The sequence below is a fragment of the Staurois parvus genome, unplaced genomic scaffold, assembly GCF_062004578.1.
Source record: "Staurois parvus isolate SC_StPar_1 unplaced genomic scaffold, SC_StPar_1.0 ptg000694l, whole genome shotgun sequence".
Lineage (NCBI taxonomy): Eukaryota > Metazoa > Chordata > Amphibia > Anura > Ranidae > Staurois > Staurois parvus.
The window spans coordinates 6,479,292-6,491,830 of NW_028318490.1; the positions used below are offsets into that span (position 1 = coordinate 6,479,292).

A 12,539-nucleotide genomic window follows, 5' to 3' on the forward strand; every position below is an offset into this window, starting at 1 on the left:
GGGAATGCTGCGGACTCTGGTCTAAAAGGAAACTGATGTAAGGGGGTCTCTGATCACCAGCCCCCCACCTTACACAAGAGTTCACAGAGCTCCCCTTTACATCACAGTCCACAGAGTTTCCATTTACATCACGGTCCATAAGTTCTCCCTCTGATGTAAGGGGGTCTATGGTCACCAGCCCCCCACCATACACAAGAGTTCACAGAGCTCCCCTTTACATCACAGTCCACAGAGTTTCCATTTACATCACATCACAGTCCATAAATTCTCCCTTTGATGTAAGGGGGTCTATGGTCACCAGCCCCCCACCTTACACAAGAGTTCACAGAGCTCCCCTTTACATCACAGTCCACAGAGTTTCCATTAACATCACATCACAGTCCATAAGTTCTCCCTCTGATGTAAGGGGGTCTCTGGTCACCAGCCCCCCACCTTACACAAGAGTTCACAGAGCTCCCCTCTACATCACAGTCCACAGAGTTTCCATTTACATCACATCACAGTCCATAAGTTCTCCCTCTGATGTAAGGGGGTCTCTGGTCACCAGCCCCCCACCTTACACAAGAGTTGACAGAGCTCCCCTTTACATCACAGAGTTTCCATTTACATCACATCACAGTCCATAAGTTCTCCCTCTAATGTAAGGGGGTCTCTGGTCACCAGCCCCACATTACACAAGAGTTCACAGAGCTCCCCTCTACATCACAGTCCACAGAGTTTCCATTTACATCACATCACAGTCCATAAGTTCTCCCTCTGATGTAAGGGGGTCTATGGTCACCAGCCCCCCACCTTACACAAGAGTTCACAGAGCTCCCCTGTACATCACAGTCCACAGAGTTTCCATTTACATCACATCACAGTCCATACGTTCTCCCTTACATCAGGGGTCACCACAAAGTGATCAGGAAAGAAATGATGCCACAAGAACTCCACCTATAGTCAATGACAGACTCAATCCCAAGTCCTATGGTTAAAATTAGGGATGTACAAGATATATCTACAAACATACAGAAGTTTATGTAAAATTCTTATGAAGGAAAACTTTAATGGTTTTGGGTCAGTGTTACTGCACTTTTGCCATCAATGCTCTTTACACAACTGACTAAATGTAATTATTTTCATAAAATTATTTGTTGAGCAATGTTCAAGAAACTAATTTCCAGTTCTGTAATTTTTAAAATAGTTTTGTTATTTTCTATATCTGTTGTGTTTTAAAGGTAACAAACTTGCCTTGTGATCATGTTATTTTTTGTAGTAAACATAATGGGGTTGATTTACTAAAGGCAAATAGACTGTGCACTTTGCAAGTGCAGGTGCTCCAATGTTTAGTAGATGAGCAGACGCTCTGCTGACTTCCATCATCCAATAATGTGCAAGCAAAAATGCTGTTTTTTTTTTAAATTATCCTTGCATGTGATTGGGTATTCTTGGCAAAGGGAAGCTTTACCTCATTTACAATGCTCTGGAGCAACTGCACTTGCAAAGTGCACAGTCTATTTGTCTTTAGTAAATCAACCTCAAAGAGTCTCAGTTCTCTTTGACCTGCATAGAAAAACTACACCTACAAGTAATACATAGACATGCAGTGTACAAACCTGTATAACAGGAGTAAATCCATGCTCTAATGAACCTTTAAGTAGAGCATTCTTTGTTGTACCGACCAATAATTCACCATTTACGCCTTCAGCAATAGAACGGACGGCTCCAAACTGTTCAGGAATCTGTGTAAACAATAAAGTCATGTGATGTCGGGTACTGTCTCTGGCTTCTGAGTTTGTTCTTAAAGTGTTACTAAACCCACAACAATAAAATCAGTCTGTATATGCAGTAAAGCATGCTTGTATACTCACTGTGGACCATAAGGGGTTAATCCTTTGCATTATTTAAACCGGCTGTTTGATCCTGTCTTCTCTGATCCTCCCCTTCTTTTACTGTCCCCAATCCATCTGCTGATAGTGCAGAGCTCTAGGAGTCACTCTGCACATGCTCATTTTAGTGTGTATTGCTGCAGACAGTTTTTTTTGTTTTTTTTTTCTGGGGGGGTGCATGTGATCAGCACAGGCCAATCAGCACTGTCCAGACAGAGGATCAGGGGTTATGCAGCCTCATAGGACAGTCAGAGCAGAATGAAAACTACTCTTGTAACATTAACCAGTGCTCAGCTGAACACCGATAGAAGTCACAACACTGCACTAACTGCTGATGATAATAGGTATTTAACAGTTTATATTTACTAAAATAATTTCATTTCCATGTTGTGTGTACTGTGGGAGACCAGATATAGTGAATGCAGAGTCCGGGGAGACCAGATATAGTAAATGCAGGGTCCGGGGAGACCAGATATAGTGAATGCAGGGTCCGGGGAGACCAGATATAGTGAATGCAGGGTCGGGCGAGACCAGATATAGTGAATGCAGGGTCCGGGGAGACCAGATATAGTGAATGCAGGGTCCGGGGAGACCAGATATAGTGAATTTAGGGTCCAGGGAGACCAGATATAGTGAATGCAGGGTCCGGGGAGACCAGATATAGTGAATGCAGGGACCGGGGAGACCAGATATAGTAAATGCAGGGTCCGGGGAGACCAGATATAGTGAATGCAGGGTCTGGGGAGACTGAATATAGTGAATGCGGGGTCTGGGGAGACCAGATATAGTGAATGCAGGGACCGGGGAGACCAGATATAGTGAATGCGGGGTCCGGGGAGACCAGATATAGTGAATGCAGGGTCCGGGGAGACCAGATATAGTGAATGCAGGGTCTGGGGAGACCGAATATAGTGAATGCAGGTACCGGGGATTAGTAACACTTTAAGCAAGACAGAAGGTTTTGTATGGGTGTTTAACATGTTCTTGCTTACAATCCAAGCTTTAAAGAATGTTTTAAATTCTGAACACGGGCGGACTGACCATTCGAGCACAAGGGCACTGCCTGAGGGCCCGGGGTCAGTAGGGGGCCCCATGAAATGCCCCTGGTACCTTTTTTATAGGCTTTTTTGAGTGTGGGCAAGGACACAGGGGCCCCATGATCCCCTATTGCCCGGGGGGGCCCCATGAGTTGTCAGTCCGCCCCTGATTCTGAAACTACAAACATTTGCTGTGATGTATTTTCCCTCTAGCCCCATTCACATCTGACGTTTTGGGATTTCACTGTGATTCTACCTGTGATCTCAAAACGCACAGCAATAATGACAAAATGCACCACTTGTTTAGGTGCTATTGAAAATAAATGGCACCTGAACACGCATGGTGAGCTTTGTCACTATTGCAGTGCGTTTTGAGATCGCAAGGAGAATCGCAGAGATTCTGCCTGAGATCCCAAAAAAGCAAGAAGGCAAACAGTTTAAATACATATACTGTATGATAACTGTTTACCTTGCAAAGGATTTTTTATTCTGCCTATCCAGTTATGATTTACACAATGTTTTCATATGATTGACACAATTGTGCTTCACAGCAAAGCCTTCTCTGTTAGGGCAGGAAATCTGATTTTTTTCTCTCTGCAGTAAGTAACCCTAATGTACACGGGACACTTCTGAACGATGGAAACTGACTGCTGGAAAACGTAGATTAAAAAATGTCTGTTTAGCCGCGTTTGTATACCGCGTTTATGAGCGTTTGCATTTAGAAGCTTTTTTTAAGATATCCTCAGTAATGTTTTTACTGTTTTTCAGTGCATTCTGGGCATTTTGGAAGGTCTTATATTTCAGACATTTTGAGAGAAATAGAGAGAGCAGAAGCAGAGAGAGCAGTATGTGTTGAGATTAGCTGTCTTTTTTTTGTGGTGTTTGGATGTGTTCCAGCCCATTTCTGTGCAGAAATTATTGCAGCAGTGTCTAACATTTTTTTTTCATGCAAAACCTCAACATATGGTGTACCGGGTCAATTTGAGTACCGGGAAAACGCTTTGCATGCATTTTTCATGATGAAAAAAGGCTCTGGACAGCATCTGGAAATGGAAGAGTTAAAAAAAAATTTCAAACACAAACGCCTATAAACGCGGTTAGCCACGGTTAGCTGCATTTACAAGCGTTTTGCATTTGAAACGCTGATAAAATCTACTGCTGAACGCAAGTTTTCTGCGTTAAAAAAAAAAACCTGTAAACTCAACTGGCTGTAAACGACGAGGTGTACATGGACACATAGGAAAACATTAGGGAGAGTGCAGGGGCTGCTGAAAAAAACGCTGAACAGCTCCTAAACGTGAGTATATCAGCTGCAGTGTACATGAGCCCTTACAGGTCTTGTCCCTCCCCAGCCTGTAACTGGAAAGTGAAAAAGAAGGGGCAGAACAGCTCATCTCCTCATAATTCTGCTCTCTCCTACAATCAGCATGTACCCTGATAGCACACAAGCACTGTAGCACAATTGACTGTCTCTTTGTGCTGCCTTTCCCTTTTCCAGTCTGAGCACTACTGTAGAGCGGCTTGCAAGTGGCTGATACCAAGTCAAATGTAGGTACTTACACTACCAGTAGTTAAAAAAATACATCTAATGCATTAATTTGTAACCTTTATATCTGCCTGGAGTACAGTCAGGTGCATCCCTAGGCAATTGCGGGGGGGGGGGGGGGTGCACCGCACCAGGTGACACCTTTTGCACAGGGGTGACACCGGACCCGCTCCACCAGGGACGAACTGACCGAGGGCCCAGGGTCACTACCGGCCCCATGGGAGGCTCAGTCCGTCCCTGTATGTGCTGCTGCTGAAGTAAGAATGCATTGAAGGGACGGACAGTGAGGCAGGCACTTCGGACACCTCTCTTCCTCGGAGTTTCAGCAGAGGGGCCGGTCCACATCCCTGCCACGGGTGCTGAAGTCAGAGAGCTGGAGGGGTGGGCAGAGTATGCAGCAGGTCAGTGTGTACTCCCCGGACCCTGGTGAAAGCACTGCAGCTTCATGTAGTAGGTAGGGGGGAGGAGAAAGAGGGCGAAGAGAGGGGGGGGAGAAAGAGGGCAGAGGGGGGGAGAAAGAGGGCAGAGAGAGAGGGAGGGAGAAAGAGGGCAGAGAGAGAGGGGGGGGAGAAAGAGAGCAGAGAGAGAGGGGGGGAGAAAGAGAGCAGAGAGAGGGGGGGGAGAAAGAGAGCAGAGAGAGAAGGGGGGAGAAAGAGAGCAGAGAGAGAAGGGGGGAGAAAGAGAGCAGAGAGAGAGGGGGCAGAAAGGGGGGGGGGAAGAGGGCAGAGAGAGAGAGGGGAGAAAGAGGGCAGAGAGAGGGGGGGGGGAGAAAGAGGGCAGAGAGAGAGGGGGGGAGAAAGAGGGCAGAGAGAGAGGGGGGGGGGAGAAAGAGGGCAGAGAGAGAGGGGGGGAGAAAGAGAGCAGAGAGAGAGGGGGGAGAAAGAGAGCAGAGAGAGAAGGGGGGAGAAAGAGAGCACAGAGAGAAGGGGGGAGAAAGAGAGCACAGAGAGAAGGGGGGAGAAAGAGAGCAGAGAGAGAGGGGGGAGAAAGGGGGGGAGAAAGAGAGTAGAGAGAGGGGGGAGAAAGGGGGGGAGAAAGAGAGCAGAGAGAGAGGGGGGAGAAAGGGGGGGAGAAAGAGAGCAGAGAGAGAGGGGGGAGAAAGAGGGCAGAGAGAGAGGGGGGAGAAAGAGGGCAGAGAGAGAGGGGGGAGAAAGAGGGCAGAGAGAGAGGGGGAGAAAGAGGGCAGAGAGAGAGGGGGGGAGAAAGAGAGCAGAGAGAGAAGGGGGATAAAGAGAGCAGAGAGAGAAGGGGGATAAAGAGAGCAGAGAGAGAGGGGGGAGAAAGGGGGGAGGGCGGGAGAAAGGGGGGGGAGAAAGAGGGCAGAGAGAGGGGGGGAGAAAGAGGGCAGAGAGAGAGGGGGGGAAGAGGGCAGAGAGAGAGGGGGGAGAAAGGGCAGAGAAAGGGGGGGGGAGAGGGCAGAGAGAGAAGGGGGGAGAAAGAGGGCAGAGAGGGGGGGGGGAAGAGGGCAGAGAGAGGGGGGGAGAAAGAGGGCAGAGAGAGGGGGGGGGAGAAAGAGGGCAGAGAGAGAAGGGGGGAGAAAGAGGGCAGAGAGGAGGGGGGGGAGAGGGCAGAGAGAGAGGGGGGAGAAAGAGGGCAGAGAGAGAGGGGGGGAGAAAGAGGGCAGAGAGAGAGGGGGGGAGAAAGAGGGCAGAGAGGAGGGGGGGAGAGGGCAGAGAGAGAGGGGGGAGAAAGAGGGCAGAGATAGGTGGGGGAGAAAGAGGGCAGAGAGAGAGGGGGGAGAAAGAGGGCAGAGAGAGAGGGGGGAGAAAGAGGGCAGAGAGAGAGGGGGGAGAAAGAGGGCAGAGAGAGAGGGGGGGGGGGAAGAGGGCAGAGAGAGGAGGGGAGAAAGAGGGCAGAGATAGGTGGGGGAGAAAGAGGGCAGAGAGAGAGGGGGGAGAAAGAGGGCAGAGAGAGGGGGGGGAGAGGGCAGAGAGAGGGGGGGGAGAGGGCAGAGAGAGAGGGGGGAGAAAGAGGGCAGAGAGAGAGGGGGGAGAAAGAGGGCAGAGAGAGAGGGGGGAGAAAGAGGGCAGAGAGAGAGGGGGGGAGAAAGAGGGCAGAGATAGGTGGGGGAGAAAGAGGGCAGAGAGAGAGGGGGGAGAAAGAGGGCAGAGAGAGAGGGGGGGGGAAGAGGGCAGAGAGAGAGAGGAGGGGAGAAAGAGGGCAGAGATAGGTGGGGGAGAAAGAGGGCAGAGAGAGAGGGGGGAGAAAGAGGGCAGAGAGAGGGGGGGGAGAGGGCAGAGAGGGGGGGGAGAGGGCAGAGAGAGGGGGGGAGAAAGAGGGCAGAGAGAGGGGGGGGGAGAAAGAGGGCAGAGAGAGAAGGGGGGAGAAAGAGGGCAGAGAGGAGGGGGGAGAGGGCAGAGAGAGAGGGGGGAGAAAGAGGGCAGAGATAGGTGGGGGAGAAAGAGGGCAGAGAGAGAGAGGAGGGGAGAAAGAGGGCAGAGAGAGAGGGGGGGGGGAAGAGGGCAGGGGGGGAGAAAGAGGGCAGAGAGGGGGGGAAAGAGCGCAGAGAGAGAGGGTGTAACCAAGTGTTGCCGCACTGGGTGACACCAACCCTAGGGACGCCACTAAGTACATCTTTAATTCTGCTAGATGAATTTCACAAGGTATACATTTGGGTACATTATGTAAGATCATACTAATATTTTTAGAACACCTGGAAATGTAAATCACGAAGCAAACCTAATTTGGTTCATCACTGAAATACAAAAAAACTGTATTGACCATGAAGCAATTTAAAAAGTGCCCTGCAGCTGCTGGAACTTAATACTTTACATAACTCTTCTTTCCAGCTGCATCTATCTCTCTGTCCCCACAAACATCGGGGTTGGTTTACTAAAGGCAATTAGACTGTGCACTTTGCAAGTGCAGTTGCTCCAGAGCTTAGTAAATGAGCAGATGCTCTGCTGACTTCCATCATCCAATCATGTGCAAGCAAAAATTAAGTTTTTTTAAATTTTCCGTGCATGCGATTGGGTATTCTTCTCAAAGGGAGGCTTTACCTCACTTACCAAACTCTGGAGCAACTGCACGTTGCAAAGTGCACAGTCTATTTGCATTTAGTAAATCAACCCCATTGCTTCCTGAAATAGGTTCAGCGCTTCACTTGACAACCCTTTCCATAATGTAACTGAAAAAACTGAAAGACAATTAGGATGGCCAATCACATGTTATCACAACAGTAGGAAGGTTACATGTAAGTAAAGGGGACCTGTCACAAAAACACAATAAGGCCTCATGCACTTTGGATATTTTTACAGCTGCTCCTAGGGGCGTCTGACATTGTGTTTTTTTTCTGCCTCTAAACTGCCCTGCATGTTAGCCTATGTGTCAATTCACACATAAACTTTATAGTGGCAGGAGAGTTTAAATGCAAGAAAAAGAAACTTACTGCCAGTGCATCCAGGAGCAGCAGAGTTATGGCAGAAAAAATGCTTGATGCTTCTAAATGCGTAGAAATGCGTCTAAACGCACATTAATACTCGGTGCGTTTAGCGCTTGAGAGTCAATTAATTAAAAATTATCCTGGACAATGAAATTAATTGATGCCCAAATGCCTGACCTCGTTACACATTTTTACAAGCATCAAGCATATTTTTTGCCAAAACGCTGCTGCCAGGAGGAAAGGCTTCTAGGGGAGTTAAGAAAGTGTCCTGTGTGTATGAGGCCTAAGGGAGATCACACCATGAAACCATTGTCAAGTGGCAATCTACCGCTGGTTTAGGAGGCAATCTTGCAGGAAGAAATATTTGTTGCAACTGGGCGCAGAAAGCTCCAAATATACTGGGTTTGACTCATCAATGACTTTTCAATTTTACGTAGAAAAGAGGAAGTTTTGCTCATCCTCATCCTTCCCACCTCCTCTTCTATAATTGAACGTTTTGGGGTTTTTTTCTGGGAATGGGTACCTATTGACAGGTAGCCAGTCCCACTTCCACTTTTCATACCTAGGCAGAAGTTCAGCCCCCACCTAATAGTCTACAAGAGCAGCACATCTCTTGGATGTGCAGTGGGGAGTCACAGCCGGCTTCCCCCAGCCAAGATGGTGACACCAGGGTCCCAAAGACCTGGCAAAGAACTGGCCCAGGTGAAAATAGTGCTGGACTGGTGAGTTCCTGTTTATTAAAACTCAGCAGCTACGATATTTGTAGGTGACGTCCTTTCATTTTTTTTTTATAAATGACTGAAGTTCCTCCCAGTTGTCCTAGTGCTTTACCAATTCAGGGCAAAGAAACAGGTTCATTCAGCAGCATGTACCTACCTTTTATTGCATTCAGTCAGCAGGAACCCAGAACAAAACCTTGTGTGTCAAGTCACACTGGTCAGAATGTGGAACACCGAGCTTGAACTGTCTACCCACCCGATGGTTATAGCACTGGATCACCAGCACTGTCTGTGAGCGGAAGAGTGACTCAAAAGTTGCTCCATACCTGGAAGTATTGAGTGTTTTGTTTGACCCCAGAGGCTGAATGGAGCACCGAGGCTCTATAGCAGGGGTCTACAAACTTTTGAAACAAAGGGCCAGTTTAGTGCCCATCAAACTTCAGGGGGGCCAGACTGTGGCCAGAGCGAGTATAAAAAAATGCTTTGGTATCAACTTAAAAAAAAAAACACCACGACTCTTACCTGGGAGTAAACAATGCCATAGGCTTGTTATTCAATGGGAGGAATAGTGCCCCATCATTGTTGTCAGTGGGAGGAATAATGCCCCATCATTGGTGTCCGTGGGAGGAATAGTGCCCCATCATTGGAGTCAGTGGGAGGAATAGTGCCCCATCATTGGTGTCAGTGGGAGGAATGGTGCCCCATCATTAGTGTCAGTGGGAGGAATGGTGCCCCATCATTGGTGCAAGTGGGAGGAATAGTGCCCCATCATTGGTGTCAGTGGGAGGAATGGTGCCTCATCATTGGTATCCGTGGGAGGAATAGTGCCTCATCATTGGTGTTAGTGGGAGGAATAGTGCCCCATCATTGGTGTCAGTGGGAGGAATGGTGCCCCATCATTGGTGTCAGTAGGAGGAATAGTACCCCATCATTTGTGTCAGTGGGAGGAATAGTACCCCATCATTTGTGTCAGTGAGAGGAATAGTGCCCCATCATTGGTATCAGTGGGAGGAATGGGGCCCCATCATTAATGACAGTTGAAGGAATAGTGCCCCATCATTGGTATTGGTGGGAGGAATAGTGCCCAATCACTGGTGTCAGTGGGAAGAATAGTGGCCAATCTCTGGTGTCAATGGGAGGAATAAGTGCCCCGTCTTTGGTGTCAGTGGAAGGAATAGTGCCCCGTCTTTGGTGTCAGTGGAAGGAATTGTGCCCCAAGGGCCGGATAAAGGCAAGCAAAGGGCCACAATCAGCCCACAGGCCACAGTTTGAAGACCCCTGCTCTATAGGAAGCTGTAGTATGTGCTGCTTACCAGGGAGGGGGATATTAAAGTAAACCTGTTGCTTTGTCCATTACGGACACAGATCTCCTTTTATAACAAGCTAATTACAGTCACATCTCATTTTCCATACAAAGCAATGTCTGAAGTATTAAAACTCCCACTGTATAGCCTGATGTAAGGATGTCAAAGCACTGGAGAATAGATGGTAATATTACCCATGACATTTTCTTCCTTCTCACCTCACATTCTTTAAGTTGGGTCAGTGTGTCACTCCATAGCACCAAACGTTTGTCCTTCCCTCCTGAACTGAGGACAGACCCCCCTCTGAGAGCAGTAAGTGAAGACACACTACCATCATGGGCACGTGTGTGGCGTAATATCTGATACGTGTCTGCGAAGAAAGTTAATATGGAACAGTTAGTAAGAAAACTCTCAGCACTGGCTCTGTCCAACAAACAGAAATAAAGATGAACTGCCAACTGCACTATTAGCTAGATATGGTTGGACTCCAAACAGATTTTTTTTAAATCACTGTTTATTCAAAAGTTTTCAATTACTTACACATAAGTCCTCACGCACACTTGATGCTTTTTGGCTTTTGACATTTTTTTCTACAGCTAGTAATCCCCCCAGCATGTTATCTTATGTGTCCATGCACACAGACTGTAATCAACGTTTTTTGGCTGGGATGTTTTTTGACTGGAAAAAAACCCAGGACTAATGGGTTTCTAGAGGAGTATTTTAGCTGTAAAGACGGTCTAATGCTGAAAAACACGGCAAAACACCACAAACCAGTGTTTTGGGATTTTTTTTTACTCCAAAAAAATTTGGGGGGAAAAAAGCTAAAAAACGCAAATGCAGAAAAATGGGAAAACACAGGAAAACGCAGATAAACGCGGCAAAAACACTACCAGCACTATCAAAATGTCCAGTGTGCATGAGGACTTATGGTGTATGTGATTACAATACCAAAGCAAGAAATGCATACAGAGTATCTAGGATTGAGATACTACCATAGATATACAATATCCCTGCAACAAGCAAGGTGCTTGAATACCACTAAGAAAACCAGTGGCTGGAATCCTAGCACTTAGTCCTCATACACACTGGACTTTTTTACAGTGGCTGTTTTTGGCTTCTGGCATTTTTTTCTATAGTCAGTAAACTCTCTAGCATGTTGTCCTATGTATTCATGCACACATAGGCTTTACTCAGTGTTTTTTGGCAGGAGCGTTTTCTGCCTAGGAAATAACACCGCAGAACTAGTGGGTTTCAAGAGGAGTTTGTTTAGCTGTAAAAATTGCTCTAACGCTGATGAAAGCTGAAAAACGCAGATAAAAGCTGAAAACCGCTAAAAAAATGCAGCTATCTGGCGTTTATGAGCATTTTTCAGCCTGAAGATATTGTGGGTATAACTATTACTAGTATTATTTTGAGTATAACGCTGAAAAACACTAAAGAACGCTGAAAAAAGCTAATGCAAAAAATGCTAAAAACACAAAAAAAACTCACGTTTTTATTGCAGCATTCTACAGCTAACGCCGCTGGCGTTTTTATAACGTCCAGTGTGCATGAGACCTGAGTCCTCATGCACACTGGACGTTTTGATAACGCTGGTAATGTTAGCTGTTTAAAGTTTTCCAGTTTTTTTTAGCATTTTTGCATTAGTGTTTAGTGTCGTTTAACAGCATTTTTCCACGTTTGCGTTTTTTTAACAAAAAAAATTTTTTTTTGGTAAAAAAAAGTCCAAAAACGCCGGTTTGTGGCGCATTACCGCATTTTTCTGCATTTTTCAGAGAATTTTTACAGCTAATCCTGGGTTTTTTTCCAGCCAAAAAATGTTGATTACAGTCTATGTGTGCATGGACACATGGGATAACATGCTGGGGAGTTTATTGACTGTGGAAAAAAAAACATCAAAAGCCAAAAACTGCTGTAAAAATGTCCAGTGTTTATGAGGACTTAAAAGGAGAAAATCTTAAGAGTGTTACAAGATAGTTGGATTTGTAGGAGAGAAGAGATGGGTGACTGAAAGGGAAAAGAAGAATCCAAAAAACTCTCGAAGGAACCAATTTAATGTGTGTAGCAGTAGTGATCAATAAACACACATTTTACTGTGAGTTACCATAACGCACAAATGTGAATCCAGTCTTTGCATTTAAAGTGTTACTAAAACCACAACAGTAAAATCAGTCTGTATATGCAGTAAAGCATGCTTGTTATACTCACTGTGGAACCTAAGGGGTTAATCCTCTGCATTGTGTAAAAAAGTCGTTTGATCCTGTTTCCTCTGCCCCTCCTCTTGTTCAAATGTCCACCTGATAAGACAAACTGAACCCGTAGCCACATGCACATGCTCAGTTTAGTGTGTGTTGCTAGAGAAGATTTTTTTTTTCTTGGGAGAGTGCATGTGATCAGCACAAAGCCAATCAGCACTGTCCAGACAGAGGTCAGGGGTTCTGCATCCTCCTAGAGCAGAAAGGAAACTCCTCCTACAAGCATTAACCAATACTTTGTTGAAGTCACAAGACTGCTCTAACTGCTGATGAGAATAGGTATTTAGCCGTTTATATTTACTAAAATAATTCATGTTCTGTGTACTGTGGGAGACCAGACAGAGTGAATGCAGGGTCCTGGGTTTAGTAGCACTTTAACTTTCTGGGCTGGTTCACACCAAACAGAGTTGAGAGCGCTTTTTCCT

General features: G+C 46.5%; 1 protein-coding gene across 1 annotated transcript in view; it reads right to left on the reverse strand.

Moving 5' to 3' along the window:
* The window catches only part of EML3 (EMAP like 3), a 102,234-nt gene that overhangs the window by 18,589 nt on the left and 71,106 nt on the right, over positions 1-12,539 (reverse strand). The window contains exons 14-15 of the mRNA XM_089652879.1: positions 10,078-10,229; positions 1,599-1,724 (exon numbers count right to left, since the gene is read on the reverse strand). Of these exons, the coding sequence (XP_089509005.1) occupies positions 1,599-1,724; positions 10,078-10,229 (278 nt within the window). The remainder of the gene's footprint in view (positions 1-1,598; positions 1,725-10,077; positions 10,230-12,539) is intronic.